Source organism: Cryptotermes secundus, unplaced genomic scaffold (assembly GCF_002891405.2).
Source record: "Cryptotermes secundus unplaced genomic scaffold, Csec_1.0 scaffold532, whole genome shotgun sequence".
Taxonomy (NCBI): domain Eukaryota; kingdom Metazoa; phylum Arthropoda; class Insecta; order Blattodea; family Kalotermitidae; genus Cryptotermes; species Cryptotermes secundus.
In genome coordinates this window covers 444,358-464,071 of record NW_019744117.1, presented here as the reverse complement: position 1 = coordinate 464,071, position 19,714 = coordinate 444,358, and the positions used below count along the sequence as shown (strand labels likewise).

General features: G+C 37.9%; 1 protein-coding gene across 3 annotated transcripts in view; it reads right to left on the bottom strand.

Moving 5' to 3' along the window:
• Positions 1–19,714, bottom strand: part of LOC111874492 (transmembrane protein 18) — a 131,158-nt gene that overhangs the window by 9,646 nt on the left and 101,798 nt on the right. For 2 of the 3 annotated variants that reach the window (XM_023870040.2, XM_023870041.2), the window contains exons 2-4: positions 2,653–2,770; positions 2,049–2,103; positions 1,148–1,241 (exon numbers count right to left, since the gene is read on the bottom strand). In XM_023870040.2, coding sequence (XP_023725808.1) covers positions 1,148–1,241; positions 2,049–2,103; positions 2,653–2,770 — 267 coding nt within the window. Of the gene's footprint in view, positions 1–1,147; positions 1,242–2,048; positions 2,104–2,652; positions 2,771–8,231; positions 8,509–19,714 lie in introns of those variants that run through there. The other variant, XM_023870039.2, reaches the window with a different exon arrangement.

Here is a 19,714-nt window from a genome sequence, read left to right as displayed (position 1 = left end):
GTTATGAAGCTCCTCAGCATGCAGTTTTCTCCAATCTCCTATCACTTCATCAATCTTCCATCCAAATATTCCTCCCAGCATCCTGTTCTCAAACACCCTCAGTCGATGTTCTCCCTTAATGTCAACGATGGAGACCAAGTTTCACATACATACAAAACCAAAGGCAAAATTATAATTTTGTATATTCTAATTTTTATGATTTAGACAGCAGATGAGATGATAAAAGATTCTGCAGTGAATGGTAGCAAGCATTACCTGAATTCAAGTCCTCTTTATTTCCCCCTGAATTTTGATTTATTACTGCTGTTCCCAAATATTTCAACTATGCCACATTTTCAAAGGATCTATCAGCTATCTTCATGTCATGATTTTGCCCTGCATTCTGGTGATGAGACAGCAACATATACTTAGTTTTCCTTGTGTTTACTTCTAGACCAACCTCCTTACTCCCAACAGATTCATAACATTTCCTTGCGTTTACTTCTAGACCAACCTCCTTACTCCCAACGGATTCATAACATCAGCACAGACCAGCAGATGTTGTGTCCCATTTAATTTCAGTTCCACCTGGTTTTCCTGAACCTCCCTAATGGCATAATCTAAAGCAAAGTTGAAAGGCAAAGCCAATAAAGCGTCTCCTTGTTTTCAACCATTTTTGATAGGAAACTTATCAGAGAAATGTTTATCTATATGGACTTTGCCATAGGTTTCATTTAAACACACTTTAATCAGTGTAACTAGTTTCATGGGTACCCCAAACTGTATGAGAATACTGTACAATACTACCCTCCTAAATGAATCATAGGCTTTCTTGAAGTCTGTGAACAGCTGATGTACAGTCTTGTTGTACTCCAATTTTTTCTCCAGTATCTGACAAAAGCAAAAAATCTGATACGTAACTGAAAAGTTGCATCAAAACCCACACTGATAATCCCCAATAATTTCATCTATGTATGGACTTAACCTTGAGAGAAGGATATTGGACAAAATTTTGTATCAAGTTGATAATAGTGATATGCCATGATAATTACTACAATCAGTTTTATCACCCTTCTTGTAAGCTGGTACAATAATAGACTCAAATACAGAAATACGAACTAGAATACAAGCTTTCAGCTGTAGTATGATTAATTACATTGTCACTTACCACCATAATCATGCAGTTGAGCAGTATGGGCACAGAGAAGACAAGAGAAACGAACATTCCTTGATTATCGAAGTACTGCTGCCGTGAAAATAAGCTGCAACAGTAAACATGAACATCAGAGTACAACAAGTATAGAAACCTGGTTATGACTGGTGTATCCCACTTAAGATTTCAGAGATTCAAACAACATTTCTATTAAGTTAGAAGCAATTCCATTACTTTAAGAGATGGAATAAACTTTGCTGCCCATGGTCTGTCTTCATATGCATAAATAATTCCTGTTATGGAATTTTTCAGGTTAGTTTGTGGCATATTAACTAAGTTTGGCTTAAAAATAACATTTAATGTACCATTTTGTGTGAAGTCCAACATACAGTTCTGTGATGAAACCTTCACTAACATAAAAACCACAGAGAATATGACTGCTGTACTATAAACGGACGAAGCCACCAATTATATGCTTTGCTTTGGAGTTACAGGTAGTACGTGTAGTTCTGTCTCTCTAAACATCAGTCTGCTTTTTATGATAAATTGTTATAAGAACAAATGCATGTTAGTATGAAAATATGACATGAATTGCATCCACCATCTTGTTTTCTACCAGAAAGTGTATCATTGCCCATCAGCATCAAATAGTGCTGCTCACTGCAGTGTAATATCTGGAATGCATTAAAACACTTCTACTTAAACTACAGAACAAATGAACATTTCTTTGTGGGATGGAAATATTCTTTGTTCTAGTACCTTAATGACTTGCAGAATATTATATTAACATCAGTAGATGTTGATGATGCAATATACCAGTACTAAAAATAACTGTCACAAAGTATAAAATGCAGGGAGATAAAAAAAACGGCTAACTTAGATCTGACAACTTTACTGTTAACATATTTAATCTTACCTCCAATTATTTGCTGCAATTTCATTAATGCTCTCAGAAAAGTAAACAAGTAACACTGTAAAAAAAACAATATAAAGTCAGACATCCAATAAAGTCAGAGCATGGGTTATAAAGGTAAAGCTATCCCTGTAACAGGCAGTGGTGGCCCACTGGGTTCTGAGACACTGAGGCTCCCACATTTTCTAGACAATCGGCTCACAGATGGTGGTGAGTCTGTCAGCCTCCCAGGAAGATTCCTGGTACTTATTTCTGTTAGAGGCTGGATTGACCCCATAACCACAGTGTGGCTGGAAGGATTAGGTCAAGTGAAATATCCAGTGACCTCACAGGGAAATTGAACCGTGACCTTCAGGCTTGTAGCATAGTACCTCAACCAACCATGCTACTATGTGAACTGGGCATGGCTTATAAGAAGAAAATAGTCCATTCATATTTTTTTATAGCAACAAACATGAACTAGCTTAAGTGACCTTAAGGATACCTACTGCAACCAGCTACACTACATGTAGCACATTTAACTCTTTTCTACTTGGCTGCATTCAAACAAATGTTTGTCTTCACTTCATACATAAACCTAACATTAATTTGTCTATTATCTACTTACACAAGATAAAGAACAGTAGAACTTGGAAATTGCTGTGGTTTCTTGTAAGCAATGTCATCAGTGTTATTACAACATGGAAAACAATCAATCCTACAAGCCATGGGTCATGCCAGTCAATCTGAAACAAAGCAGTTAATTTCCTTAAACACTAGTATACAATGAATTATAATTATTCTTTCCAACACTAAATCTGCTTGCTCCACTAACCTTCTGCTCCTCCTGATATAGTAAAACTGTAAGGATCCTGCCCATGCAAACATACTAAAATCTCATTTAAAATTACAATACCTAGAAAAATCAAACTGGGCTGACAGCATCACACTGTTACATCAAAATTTTGTTAATTTACCAGGATATATGGTGTCACAGACTGAAGTAGTAATTATCGGGGGATACCACTGCTATCAACTTCATATAAAATTTTGTCCAATATTCTTCTTTCAAGGTTAAGTCCATATATAGATGAAATTATTGGGGATCATCAGTGTGGGTTTTGACGTAACAGATCAACTACAGATCAGATCTTTTGCATTCGTCAGATATTGGAGAAAAAATGGGAGTACAATGAGACAGTACATCAGCTATTCATAGACTTCAAGAAAGCCTACGATTCAGTTTGGAGGGAAGTATTGTACAATATTCTGATAGAGTTTTGGATACCCATGAAACTAGTTAGGTTGATTAAAATGTGTCTAAATGAAACATATAGTAAAGTCCATGTAGGTAAACATTTGTCTGATAAATTTCCTGTCCAGAATGGTCTAAAACAAGGAGATGCTTTATTGCACTCCTTTTCAACTTTGCCTTAGAATATGCAATTAGGAAGGTTCAGGGAAGCCAGGTGGGACTGAAACTAAACGGGACACATCAGCTGTTGATCTACGCCGATAATGTGAATCTACTGGGTGATAATGTAGATACCATAAAGAAAAACACACAAACTTTAATTGACACAAGTAAAGAGGTTGGTCTAGAAGTAAACACAGAGAAAACTAAGTATATGTTGCTGTCTCTTCACCAAAATGCAGGGCAAAATCATGACATAAAGATAGGAAACAGATGTTTTGAAAATGTAGCACAGTTCAGATATTTGGGAACAACAATAACAGATCAAAACCTGATTCAGGAGGAAATTAAGAGGCGATTGAACCCAGGTAATGCTTGCTACCATTCAGTCCAGAACCTTTGGTCTTCTCATCTGTTGTCCAAAAACATAAAAATTAGAATACAGAAAACTATAATTTTGCCTGTGGTTCTGTATGGGTGTGAAACTTNGAGACCACAGGGAAGACCAAGGTGTAGGTGGGTGGACAATATTAGAATGGATCTTAGAGAGATAGGATGGGATGGTATGGACTGGATAGATCTGGCTCAGGATAGGGACCAGTGGAGGGCTCTTGTGAACACGGTGATGAAGCTTCGGGTTCCATAAAATGCTGGGAAATTCTTGAGTAGCTGCAGAATTCGCGGCTCCTCAAGAAGGGCTCAGCTCCATGAGTAAGTAAGTAAGTACGTATGGTGTCACAGATCAGAAGACAGCAGTAAACTTCACTGTGTAACTTGTTTACCATGGCAGTATTTTGCAATGAAATGTTTGAAAATAAAAATTTCATGTGTATATTTATAAAGAGAATAAGCAGTGCTTCATCTCACATTACTACATTAATTCAAAAATCTATAACACTGCTCATGTAGAAACAAAGCTGAAGCTCTTTAAGGATTCCTACGCTTACTCACACCTAAATCCAACATCCTGGTAGTAAGTTAAGGTTGTATGGTGCCATATTTTTGATTAAATATCAGTAAATAAATTGGCATGAACCTTGCAAATCATGATCTATCTCTTGCTTTTTATCTCTGCTGTTCATTCTCCTTGCAACTATAAAACCCACTCTGTATGCCATTCATGTAAAATTGACACACATCCAATTCCATTCTAAAGAATAGCATTTTCACATTGTCTCTATCGTTAGAATCTTAACTCCGAAACAGACTCACTGGCAGTGAATGAAAGCAACAGCGAATAAGTTAAATACTGTACTTTCATATACACAGATCACACAAAATAATGAAAATATTCTCTATGTAGTTTTATCTTCCGGGATGTAATGCTCTGTAGTCTGTTGAAAGTCAACATGTCACCTCCACCTTCAGAGTAGAAAAATAAGCCAAGCAAGAAACCTAATCAAAGCTAGAGACATTCCTCCAAAACATAGGCTGACTTTCAATGGACTACACAATCATATCCCAGAAGATAGAACTCTTCATAACCACTACTGTGAGAACCTCAAATCCTACATAACAAACTACTACTACTACTAACAAACTATCTTGACTAATCATCTGGCACAACAGCCCTTTGTGAGCCCTGGCCTTCCTCAGTATTGCTCGCCATTCTTCTCTATTCGATGCTACATTCCTCCAGTTCTTTACACCCAAAATTCTTATGTCCTGCCACACACATTCTTCCCATCTTGACCTTCGTCTTCCCACTCTCCTATTTCTTTCTGGTTTAGTATTAAGCATTTTCTTGACAGTTCTATTCTCGCTGGCACATAATATGTGTCCAGCCCATTCAAGCCTTTTCACCTTTATAAATCCAATAATGTCTGGTTCATTAAATAGTTTGTATAACCTCTTCCTCCATATTCCATTTTCTTTCACTGGTCCAAAGATACATCTCAAGATCCTCCTTTCAAATACACTTAACAGTCTTTCATCTGAACTTGACAGTGGCCAGGTCTCAGAGGCATAAGATAGCACTGATCTTATAAGTACTTTATACATCACAGTTTTGGTTCTAGACTAATAAATGAAACAGAATGTTATAACTGAGTGGTCAGCACTCCAACTCTGTATTCAGGAAGTTCCAGGTTCAAATCTCAGCCCAGAAACAGACTATACAGACTGACAATTTTATGATCTTCCTTAGCCCTTCCACACAAATGCTGTGAACCTTAAAATAACCAAGAATCACTTTCTTCCGCATCCTTCCCAATTCATCATTCACAATCATCCATTCACCTATCACACTATAATCTTGAAATGGATGCAACTGAAAAAGCATACTTAAATACCACAAGGACTGACTGATAAACGGACTTCATAAAATTAGTAATGGTTATAATTTTTTAATATCTAAACAATAAACACAAAGTATAGCACTTCATAGAAATCTTCTCTTTGAACAAGAATTTTCTTTGAAGGCAATTTTAAAATAAGTTCTACATTTTAATTTTCAGCAATATGATGCCACTTGAACATGACAAAGACATAAATACATAGATGACCAACATGTGAAGCTGTGACAAATTATTTTAAAAGATAAAGAAATGAAAGTGACAGAAAATCTAATAACATACTGGCATTTCCTACTCTGCTTTAGGAAGTGAAATTTAAAAATTTTTATAACAAAACAGATGGAAGAATACTGTTTGCTGAAACAAAATTTTTAAGACGTGTCAAGGAATGTATCCATTCGAATAGGGTGATGCACTGTCATATTGAAGAACCTCTGTATGAGGCAATATCAAACGGACAGAAATGGACAAAACAAACTGTCAGAAGACATATTATCAAGACCCATCCTGAATTACTGTCCAAGACATAGAAGAGTCATAAGCAGCCGTCTTTTAAATATTACTCATAATACTGAGTAAATGAAATGTAATCAAACTACAGAGGGAGCCACCGATACTGAATCAAGTGCTAGCTGATGAGTGCAGACCATGACACCTCCAATATCCATCTGTTTGTGCTCCATTGGTGACGTGTAAAGATGCCAACATCCGACACACCAGTCTTCAATTGCAGTCTAGGAAGCATTCCCTGCTACACAACTGCTCAGTAATCAGGTCACCATGGAAACAGATCGGTACAAAACATTAACGGAACTGCAGAAGCCGGTGCTTTCTTTCTCATCAGTGCCTAGGTTACACAGCATGAACCAACCGGAGGCCAGTTATACAATGTGAAGACAATACAGCAGTGGAGTAATTTCCTTTGTCCGAAGCACTCCTAAGTACTGACGAAGGCAAAACAGACTGGAAAATTTGGAGCATGTTTTAGTTGTTAAGAAACTTGTCTGTATATTCATTCTAGCAAAAATAAATATCTGTTGATAGAAGTTTACTATGTGGTGGTCTCTTCAAGCATCGACAATCCCACAGTATGATCTTTGAGCATAATAAAGCCTTCTGTATAACAGATGATTAGAGTCTTGACACTCAAAAGATTGCTTTTAGAACATACTCGTACTGAAGGTCCAAATGAATGCTTCAAACACTGCTGATAAGAGAAATATATGTTTTGACATTAAATGAAATACTTCTTGAAACAGTTACTTCTAAGTCAAGACTGTTTAACTTGTAGCATCCAGGTTGCCTGCAGCCTGACAAAATTGTCACAATTCTGCTATTGGGAGGCCAGTGAAAGTCTTTTCCATCCCCTACAGTACGTGTCAGTGCTTTTCTCCACTTTAATAAATATGAATCTTTTTCAAGAAAGCTTTATAAAAAGTGTTTACTAAATACCCCATGCAACTTTTCAATTTGTTTCACACAGCACCTAATAACTCAGATAAGGAAGGAACTAGTATGATTCAACGACAGTATGCAATATTCATACAGTCTACAATCTTTTCTAATTGCAGTATATAATGTTAAAATATATTACAGTTCTACAATAATTTTCAAACCTTATGCATTACATTTTTATTTATATTACTACATCCGAAAAACATATTTTGTGTAATGCAGTCCACAGGGAGGTGCCTATGGAACATGCAAACCTTCAGCATTTTGAAGTTGGACAGTCCTTTTCTAAGACATTCAGCTTAACATCTGAAAACAACTATTTATTACATAATAAATGCTGGGCATGAAAACTGACATGTCCATAAAAAAAAAGCCAAACAAAACTGAAAACTGTCTACAGCAACAAACAACCTGCCCCCCCCCCAAAAAAAAACACACAAATATGAAACAATGGGGTACAGATTTCATACTAGTTTCCTGTTACATTTTATCGTATTCATTTTGACTTTTCTGGTGGCAAACTCAGCACTATATACGAGCTGCGTGATCAACATGCGATTAGGAAGAGCTGTGTTGCAACTCCTGGCACAGATAGCCTATGCTGCAGCTGTCTGTACGCATTTATCAATGTTCAAATGTGATGACAGTCCATTTATTCCGAACCAGTAACTAAACATCCCCCCAACATATAATTGTTTAGAATATCTAATATTCAGTATAAAAAACTGTATCCCACATATTATTTGCGTGTACACGATATCATGAATCATTATGTAACGAGAATGAGTACATTTTTGGTGGTTAGCACACAACATTAACACTGTACTTCATCGTCATAAATTATGAAAAATTTCCATGGTTATGACCATTCCCGAAAAACTCTAAATGTGGTTGATTTCGGCATCCTCATTTCTTCGCCCCAGTGCTTTGTACTGCAGTGTATGCTTTAGCATCGTATTTGTCTTCATTCTTTTCACACTGATTTCTTTTGACACCGCAAAATTATTTCACCCACAATAGAAGAATGACAGAATATATACTAACACTTTGTAAAAACGTCCAAATACCGATGATTTCGTCCGTCCGTATCAGCGGAGAATCCACCATATTTGCCGCAAGTCATTTGTTCGCCAACTACCGTGACACCGGTCTGTTCTACTAGCGTACCCCTACTTTTCCACTGAAGTCTAACACATGGAATGATCAACGCTTACAATTTCATTTGTAAGTTCCGTGCAATTTTTAATTATGGCTTTACAGCCTGAAAAGCAAGGAGAAACTGGCTGCATCTTTCTTGCTGACACAAAACACTTCTACACGACGTAAATAAGCAGTGGAAGCGGCCAATGAATGGAAACTTTTCAAGGACTGCTACATATAGAGCAACGTCGTTCAAGAAACTGAAAGTGTCGGATGCATGCACATAATAAAGGATAAATATCCTAAAACTGTTTCAAAGGCCGTGCCATACGTCAGATGGTTAGTCACTGGCGGTCACTGTCTCCTCACCTCGGAGTCTCGGGCGTTTCGGGTTCAGTCCGGGGACAATTGATGTAGGATTTGTGGTGGGCAACGTGGCATTGGGGAAAGTTGTTCGCTGAGTTTGTTCTGATTTTCCTTGTTAAGACTCCATCGAATTGTTTTGCCCTTGACAACGGGCAATTCACAATGCGAATGAATCAGACATTGGAGGACAGGAGTCCAATGATTATATTTCACAGATTTCTATTAGGCCTAAAACCACACAATACAAGAGAGACCGTGCCGAATTAACGAAGATTATGAACTTTAATTTAAAAACAATTTATCAGTACTTATAACTACGTTATGCCCTCCTTCTTGTTAACATAGGCCTATATTTTTTTTTCAGCCTACGTTCTTACGAAAACGGTGTCACTAAGCCGTATGCCTATAGTTGCGTACCGTCAGATAAAAGAAAGGTGAACAATTTTCTCTTAATGTGCGACTTTCAAGGCAAATAATGAAAGACAAATTAAGGCTGACCGTATGGAACGGACTATTAATTTCATACGTATTATATAATTAATATAAATGCACATTTGGAAGACGTGTTGTGGAATTTACAGTTCCGTCACTGCGGGCAAAAGGAAACCAGGTTTGGTTTCATGGGATAGCCTAATGCGTTTTTCCGATGTTCCATGAATATCAACTTAACCCACATCTCAATCTAAACTTATAGTAAATATAAGGTTTTGAAGCCGATCTCAGTTGTGCGGTGTAAGGCAGTAACTATCTTCGCTCGCTCAAAAGCTGAGATAATGGGTTCGAATCCTACTCAAGGCATAAATGTCTGTGTGCATTTATTCCGTGTTTGTGTTGTCCTGTGTGTAGGGAGCGGCCTAGCGACGGGCTGCTCACTCGTCAAAGGAGTACTACCATCTGTGCAAAAAAAAAAAAAAGAGATAGAAAAGCCGAAAATAAAGCAGAGGCCAGGGCCCAACAAAGGTAGTGTCATTAACGAATGAATGAAAAATAAGGCTTTGAAAGTATAAACCTACATAGGTAGGATTTGAGGTTCTCACAGAGGTAGTTATGATGAGTTTTATCTTCCGGGATGTAACATCTCGTAATCCGTTGAAAGCCAGCCGACGTCTCAGTGAAACATGTGTCTCCGTCTTCAGGATCGAAGAATAAGCAAACAAGAAACCAGTGCGAAGCAGGTAACAAGCAGAGCTCTGCTACGTGCCCCTTAAGTGAAGAATTTTTTCTTATTATTTTATGAAATGGAGATCTGAATAATTATAAGAAGTTTCTCTTTGTTTAGCCTAAACGTCGAGAAGACTCTTAAATGTAATGTTAAGGTACTGAAATCAGTTAAGACAGTTTAAGAGATATTATGAATCTTTTCCCTGTTCTTGCCCTGGGGGAATAACATTCTTGTATTCATATAAAAATATACTCTAAGATGATAATGTGCAAAATAGGTGAAAATGTGCCATAATTTAAGATAACTATGTACTTTTTTAGCTGTTGCACCTGAAGAGGAAGTTAATACATGTACACGGTCCTATTCGGAATTTCCCAGTAGATGGTTAGATTATATACGCTGATCCAGAAATATAGTTCACACAATATTACACGCATTTACCAGTGCTCGAAATACTACCGATTTACAACCAGCCATTACTTTGTTTTTATTTTAGTTTCGTGCATAAATTTTAACTGCAATTACACAATATGAGCGATTATGGCAGATATTCTGTTTTAATAATCATGTACACGCGTTAATTTTTGTGCTTACATAGAGAAGTGCTAGTAAAAATTAGATTCGAAGACAGTTATGCTGTACGGAGTATGAGGATTAGGGCACCGGGTCTTGGAAACGCCAGTGCTCTTTTATCGGTACGTCATATAGATAAGGTTGGGAACCACTGAACTTACTAACTGTTGGAAGTGTGACAGAAATTTCTGTTTCTGGGGAAAGAATACAAACCGAAGGCATTTGAATGTCAACAACAGAGAAGAAAATTTAGATATAAAAAGGAGAAACGGGATGAGAACCAAAGAATATCATGTAAGAAGACCAATGATTTCTGGGATATAACGGGGTGTAGCCCGGTAGAACGACGTTTCGGAAAAACATATATTGTCACGTGTATTAGTGAGTAGAGGCGGGGTTCCGACTGGTGCATCGATTTATTGACCACTTACAGGTCGTAACTACAAATAATTTTTACACCATTGTTGATTTCCACACTCCAAATCACTCCACATTGCCTTCTAAAACTGCTTTCACTAGTCGTTGCTTGGTAACAGATCTCAACAATGGCTATTCCTGTGCAAAGTTTTCACTAGGCTTTTCCAGATAACGGATCTCAGCAATGGAGATTCGTCAGCTTCCGCTGTCTGCTGGTTAACACTCCACAGCTCAACACTCAATTCAACTCAGCTCAACTACTGAAGTGAACTCCCAATTATTTTTCGTCTCTAGCTATACAGACTCGGGGGGAACCTCACGGAAGACACGTGTCACGTGTCACGTGTCATAGTGCGTGTTCACAGGCCCATTGCCCAGAAGAGGGTATGGCACGGACCATATAGAAAACACCTCTTCTGTTGTCAGAATGCGTGCTTATCGACCCGTTGCTTAGCACTGGGTATGACGCGGACCGCAAGGGAACACTTCTTCCAATATCATTCCTATTGTTGCGTGAGCATATTTCGGGCGTTGCCTACAAATGGGTCTACATGTCACAATATGTTATAAGTGAGCATATTCAAGTGCATTCATGTTAGCTGGGAGCCAATACAGATGGAATAGGTACAAAAACTAAGAAAGAAACAAAGAAGAAGAAAAGAAGGGGGGGAGAGAAAGAAAATGTGAAGAAGGTAGAAGAAGAAAAGCAAAAGGAGGAAAATAAAGGGAAAAAGAAAGAAGAGTGAAGAAAACAATAAAAGGAAAATTTTCTCCTGTTCGTGACATAAATGTTATTTAAATTTCATTCTGAACTCTTCAGAATGGTCACAAACACTGGAATCTTGAAATACCCCGAGGACTGCCAACATAAGCCGTGCCATATATTTTCTCTAAGATTTCAAACCAAATTTAGAAACAATTTTTCATTGCTTGTTTCCAATAAAACCCTTATTATATCTGACATATAATCCACTTATCTCTGAAATGAGGTCATGTGTTGCAACATGTATGCTTACCATAACATATTATTCATTTTATCAGCAGCATCCCTTGACCTTTGTTGTCGTAACCATTTCATCTCTCATCTACAGTCGGTTGAAGCAGAAGCCAGGACAGTGGTGTTGGTTGGAGGTTTTGTTATGTTTTACATGGCTAAAGATCTCTTTCGTCGACCGTATTGATTTCAGAATTTAGAATGCTCTCAACATTTCACTTCCTACGTTCTGCATCATTACAACTGCCTTCCAGTACGCCGCAATACCCACCAAAGAAAATGCGGAGAGAAAATGTAATCAGAACCAACTATGGTGTTACACGCACGGTTCAAAGGTAGTTGGTCTTCTTCTTCTTCTTCTTCTGGTCTGTTTCCCGTCAGAATTTGTCTAGAACTACGGACCTTATAGGAGGAACCGGGGTAGCATAGTCGGTATAGCGGCTGACTACGGGCTGGACGACTGAGGGGTTGGAGTTTGAGTCCTGGTAGTTTCAAGAATTTTCTCTTCTCCACAGCGTCCAGACCGGCCCTGGCGACCACTCAGACTCATATCCGATGGATACCGGGGACACTTTCCCTGGGGGTAAAGCGGCAGAAACGTGAAGCTGACAACTCACTTCCATCTACTGCCGAGGTTATATCTGCACTCCCCCAAATATCTTCATAGGGTGGTGTTTAATTAATAATACAAGTTCAACCATCAACGCAACAATATTTATTAATTTGGGTTACACTACATGTTTCGATCCTTAAAGGGCCATCTTCAGGTGTTTTCAACTACACATTATTACATTACTGGATTGCAAAGTGAGATCCCTATATTTCTACTTACATACACAGACCACAAAGTAGCTACGCTCGTGTTTACATTCTATTTAGAGATACTGACTGGTCTGAGACTCACGGAAACTAGACAACATAAAAGCACAACATTAACCATCGATCCAGTAATTACGGAAGAATATATAGACCTAGATCATTAGCCCTCAAGAAAGTTGAGCATGATAATAACAGCACAATGAGGTGGCACAACAAATAATAGAAGAATATGAGTAGACTAAGCCGGTCACAGCTCACGATTTTAATCAGCTTTTAAATTAATTTTTAATTTAATTTTAGCATGATGAGTCAAGGTCCTTAAATACTATATAAATATGAATATAGCCCCTTTATGGCCTGTGTATGTATGTAGGAATATTCAGATCTCACTTTGCAATCCAGTAATGCAATAATGTGTAACTGGAAACATCTGAAGATGACACTTTAAGGGCCAAAACTTGTAGTGTAACACAAATTAATAAAAGCTGTTGCGTTGACGGTTGAAATTGTATTATTAGTCGTACTTACGCAACACGATACAAACAATAGAATAAAGGAAATGGTGCTTAATTAATGAACAGGAAGAAAATTTTACTTTTTTACCTTTAATGAAACTGATTCATTTATACATGAATTTCTCAAAGCGTTAGTTTTAAGCAATATTTATTCTGCTACCAATGTCATGAACTTATGACTAAATATGTCGACATAAATGAAAGTACGTTAAACGTATGTGTATGAGAGTTTTTTCACGTAAATTGAAATTTAAGAGGATACGTTGATTCAAGAGCTTATTAATGCTGTTTTTGTGTAAAGGTCTATGAGAATCTGTGTCACTATTTCCATCTCTCCAAGCTTCAATGTGATGACAGATAAAATGAGGAAACTTCTGTGTACCGCCCAGATGTTACGCCGATCATCTCGACAATATCCAGTATGACGATAAGAAAGGTCAATAGGTCACTGGTCCGCCATAGTCTAGAGCAGGGGTCTCCAAACATTTCGAACCGCGGGCCACGTAATTCAGCACTTTCAACGGGCCGGATAAGATGAGAAATTAATAACTCTAGGTATATGAGTTTTATTGAAAGCACAGAATTTCATAAACTACGTAAATACAAAGTACGTGAGAATAAATTATCGTATATTAATGACAGACAGTAGCAGCAAATGCTCATATTTTCATCGCAAATTATAATAAAACAATTAATGTGAACGATGGAACTGTTTTTGCATTCGTAAAATCTGATTAAACTGAGTTTCAAATTTTGAAACGCTAATCACAAGTAGCGACATTAAATGTTCATCGGATAAATTTACCCTGTATTTAGACTTGATGTACTACATCTGGGAAAAAGTTTGTTCATACAGATATGTCGTCCCAAAAATGGAGATAAATTTACAAGCAAATTTCTTTAAATTTGGAAATTGCTCAGAGTTCAGAAATTTATAAAATTCGATCAAATTTCCTTCCTTGTATTTGTCTCTAATATGATAATTTTCCTGAAGTTCAATAATTTCCATTTGAATTTGACTTGGGACATCTGCAGCATCACAGTCAAACGGATTTTGAAACAATCTAATTTCCTGAGCACTGGAATCCAAATCAGGAATTCGCTTCCGAAATTGTTCCTTTAAATCTAAAATGACTGAATTTACAAACGAGGAAGGAAATTCTGCTTCACCCTTTTTATGCAACTCTGCACAGTATAGAATATTAACAAAGTTACAATTTTTCACTTGGCTTTCCAGAAGTATCAACTTTGCTCTGAATGCCTTTATAAGTGCACATAAATCACAGACTAAGTTATTTTCACCCTGCAACTTTAAATTCAAATGGTTCATATGGTTCGCCAGATCAGCAAAAAATGCTAATTTCCAAAGCCCCTCGGTATCTGATAAAAGTGGTTCGCGATGGTTTTTCTCGGTAAGAAATATATCAATTTCATTGCTGAGCTGAAAGAAGCGCGTAGGAACCTTTCCACAGCTAAGCCTTCGAACTGCAGTATAATATGTCAGGTCAATAAGCTCGGAATCACATTTACCTGTACTTAGTGGAAAATTAGTTCAATTGGCGCATTTCTCCACAATTCTTTCGCGGGTCGCATGTGGCCCGCGGGCAGTAGTTTGGATACCCTAGGTCTAGAGTCTAGACCAGTGGTTCTCAACCTTTATGAGTCCGCGGCCCAGTAAGTTCTTTTTTTATAAGACGAGGGCCCAGTCAAAACAAATTTACTCGTAAATACCTTTCCAGTTTTGTTAAAGTTCATTCATTAAACTAACGTAATATTAGTAATTAATTATAGAATAATCATAAAGAGTATTAGTACACTTACGTATACGGTGTGGCATGTTGACAAACATAAATTACATCTAAATTAGTTATCAATCACTGGACTAATGAAATCTTGTAGCATTTTGTAGTTTCCTCAGACCAACATCATTAAATTGATTTGTGCTAATTTTCATTGACATATGTCAATATCCCATGCTGATCACCAAAAACTTATGTTATTCAGCGTAAAATTGATTATTGTATTATTAAATTGATTTTAATGATGTTGGTTTGAAAGAAAACGGCAGTGAGAAAAATATTTATGGCTTGTAACTCACCATAGAAGTCAGCTGAGTAGGGGAAGAAGCAGAAGGATGTCAACTTGCCGGCGAAACACTTATTATCACATACACACGCCAAATAATTATATACGTAAAGTATGTAATTTGATAAATAAAAATGTATGAATCTCTCAATTCTAAACACTACTTCCAACACTAATTAATATTTTGATTTTAAAGACGCAGCACTATAACACAGCAATAATAAGTTATTGGAAAGTTAAACTTAGTTTCTTTTATCACAACTGAGTTTGGAAGGTTTTAGTTAGGCTAGTGAGACTTCTGTTTCTGTTTTCCGTCCGTTAGCTTTTAATTCTGGGATGAATTGAAGTGAGAACCAAACGGAGACTGTCAGAAAGTTGCAGGCAGTTCCTGCTTCCTTTTAAGCACAGTCATGGCAGAAAATGCAGTTTCACAAAGATATGTGGTGGAAAAACAAAGAAGAAACCTCACTGCTATTTCATGTAAATTTGGATATTCATTTTTAATTCTTATCCAGAATTTCTAATTACTCGTAGTATTAAAAGTACTTTCCAGTCCTTTGTCCGATGATAATTCAATTAGTTGAAGGGTTTCTTCATGGGAAAGGGCTGTTTCTTTGTGTTCAACAAAAGGGTTCACTATCCACATATTTTGCCTCAGGGGATCCTCATGTTCGGGATAATACTTTTCAAATGACATCATCATCTTCAAGTGAGCTGCAATAATATCTGAAACTGAATTCTGCAAATATAAATCATCTGCTTCCATAATATATCTGAGTACGACTGAAACATTTCATTGTTTCCTTCTGCAATCATACTAAGCCATAGTTTGAGTTTCTTTTGAATGATTCGATCTCGTTCCACACATTAAATACTGTCGTATCTGGACCTTGAAGTTTTAAATTCAACTCATTCATGTAAGAAAATATGTCGCTGAGATACGCCAGCCTGGCTACGCATTTCTTATCCTGGAAATGATGGAACAGGTTACTTTTTCTTATCAATTAGAAAGAGCTCGACTTCGTTTCGGAGTTCATATAGTCTCTTGAGAACTTTACCGCGGGACAACCAACGAACTTCCGAATGGTAAAGAAGATTTTGATGATCAGAGCCCACTTCATCGCACAATGCTTTTAACAGTCTTGTATTTAAAGCACTGTTTTTTATATAATTAATAATCTTAACACTGAGACAGGACTTCATTAAGCTCAGGTGCCATTTGTTTGGAGGCCAGGTTTTGCCTATGAATGTAGCAATGCGTTGACACTAAGTTATTGCCCGCCATATCCTTAATTTTAGTGACCAAACCTGAATTTCTACCTGTAAGACAAGCAGCGCCGTCAGTGCAAACTCCAACGCAATTTTTCCATTCAAGACCTCTCTTCAATGAAACCATTTAAAACTTTGAAAATTTCGCTGCTGGTAGTGTGCGTAGGTAATTCAGAAACACTTAAAATGTCTTCCTTCATGTCGCTCTCATCATGGTCAATATATCATACATCATCATCATCATCATCATCATCATCATCAGTAATCTGTCAAGACGACAGGTCCACAGTCTCTTTCAAAACAATTCCTCCACTTAATGCGATCTAGAGCTTTCTCCTTCAAATGACAGTATCCTCTTCTGTCCCCAAGGTCATCCAGCATCTTCTTACGTCTTCTTCCTCGTCTTCTTGTCACTTCTATCCGCCCATCTATCTTTCCTTCGATAGCTTCTTTTAGAAGGCAGTTTCTGCGTAAAACATGACCAATCCAATTAGCCTTCCGTTTTCTTATTTCATGTAGGATATTCCTCTGCTCACTGACTCTAATTAACACTTCTTCATTTCTCACATAATCGGTCCAACTGATCTTCTCCATTCTTCTCCAACACCACATTTCGAAACTTTCCAGATGTTTCTGATCTACTGCCCTAAGTGTCCATGTTTCAGCCCCATACAGAGCTATGCTCCAAATGTAGCATTTCACTAGTTTCTTCCTCAAATTTAAGTCCAATTTGCTGGTAAAAAGATTCTTCTTCTTGCTAAATGCAGCTTTTGCCATGGCAATCCTGGATTTAAATACATAAGTAAGTAAAATGCTGCTGTTCTGAATATCTGTAGATTCGTCCAGTTGTAATGCAAATAATTTCGATTTTTTAATTTTTTCAATGAATTACGTTTCTGTATCTTCTGCCATATCAGATATCCGCCTACCAACTGTATCATTCGACAATGGGATGTCTTTCATTTTACTTGCCGCAGACTGGCCTAATACTTCATTACAAGCAGCAATCAAAGAAGGCTTAATGAGTTCCTCCCCAATGGAATATGATTTTTTATATTTAGCTATTTGTAGTGCCATTAAATAGGATGCTGTGAGAAGTGAAGTGTCAGTGGTTGAAGCTTGGTAAATAATTTTCTTTTCTACTTTAAGTGCATCTCTTTTACGCATAAAGAATTCAATGGGTTTGTTGACTAGATCGGAATGTCTTGTGTTGAGATGTCGGGTAAGTCGCGATGGCTTCTTAGCTTCATTTCCCAGAACAGTAGCACAAATGACACATTGAGGTTGTGGCAATTGGTCAGTGTTAGGGCACTGTATAAAACCAAATTTTAAGTAGCTGTCCATGTACTTACGAATGGATGCAGACTTTTTCTTCTGTGTGCTGGTGGTTTTCCCTTCATTTTGTACATCCTGGAGATCACTATGTAGGCTTGAGGTGGATGAATCACTACTTGTTGCGTCACAAACACCTTCAATACGAGATTTCTTAACACCAAAATTAAACAAAGTCCCCTGTCTCTTATTCATATTAAAATTTAAATCACTCAGGTTTCGAAACAACATTTACACACTGCAATGCGAACTTGCGAAGAAACAGTATTAAGTATTACTAGATCTGAGAACCGGATACAGACTGCCTTTATCTTCAATTTCAGTGGAAACATTTTCTTTATACTTCCTTGCTGATTGGTCACTGACATTTGCAACACAGATGTTATTTCGCTCAGTTCTGAGAACAGAGGACATGCCGCCCATTGTTGTAATCAGCTTCCAGGCAATTTTTATGACTGATCATAAACATCGGTATTGCCTTTCCCGAATGTTGAAAGATTGGGATGTCTCAAAATTCCCGATCATTCATGAATACTTCCATGTTTAAAAATATGCGGCTTGGTCACTGACATTTGCTACACAGATTTAGGTGTTCTGTGTCTGAGCTTCTCGACACAAATATTATTCTCCTCAGAATATTTCCACTATAAAATATTTATTAATGAAAAATGCTTAGAAAGTGAAAATGACAAATTACAGAAGAGCCTCTCGCGGCCCAGTAAAATTGATGCCAGGGCCCACTACTGGGCCGCGGCCCGTCGGTTGAAAAGCACTCGTCTAGACAGTCCGATGGGACCCCCAGGAGGCCGCGGCCTGCCATTAGGGGGTAGGGTTCACCGGGTTCTCAAGTATTTACATATACATACATACATATTCATAGTTATATCTACATACACGTATGTTTGCAAGTGAACAAGACAATACAAGCGCAGAAGGGGTTGTTGCAAGTATCCAGGTTCATGCTGTCACCTCACAGTTCGAAAGGATTTTGCGCGAACGTGCAGAACTGCAAGTTCCTCTGACTGACAGAAACGGGAGGTCGCATAAATATATATATCGTGGCATGCAGATCCATTGCTAGGCAACGACCGCAAAATAAGCAACTATACAAATGTCATTGGTAAGTAACGGCTTCGAAAACAAGCATGTTTCAAAGGCAACAATTTCACTGTCACAGAAAAACGACGTATTCTACTCGGTACCTACCGAGATGCTTCAAGTCAATCAGTAAGTTGAATCAGTGAGTACTCCGCGTGGAGACGGGTTCGAATACCTCCATCATAGCCCAGACCCAGTGTCTGGATGTATAATTGGGCCACCCTGTTCCTGGGCGCTATAAATACTGGGTCCTGGCCTTCTAGATTGGGTGAAGTTGGAATCTAAGACAGTAAAATGTGGTCATGAGACCAGCGGGACTCTGATCCGAGAATGACTGCGTTGGCGAGGGCCAGCAGCAATTGTAAACGACAGACCCATCCTCTCGTCAGAGAGGACGCCCCACATCACCAAACCTACAATTGCCTGACAGTAATAAAAGTCTGTTCTTGGGCCTCAGATGGGTGCTTGAACACCCAGACAGACTGGCCGACTAACCGTCGCCGTAACATGACTTTGAGTTGAGTTCAGTCAGTTGATTGGTGAGTGAGTGAGTGAGCGAGTTAGATAATTGCTGGGGTTCAGTGGTTGTGAGCTGTTTCTGTTACAAGCTGGTAGTTTATGCCGTGGACAGTTTGGGAACCCAGAGGAAGGGGAACGTCCGCAGTTGGAAGCTCCCACCAAGCAGCGGCTAATGAAGACTGCAACCGACTGATGAGAAATAGTGTGTCCTGTAGTGGTTTATGAAGTGTGTAGAACA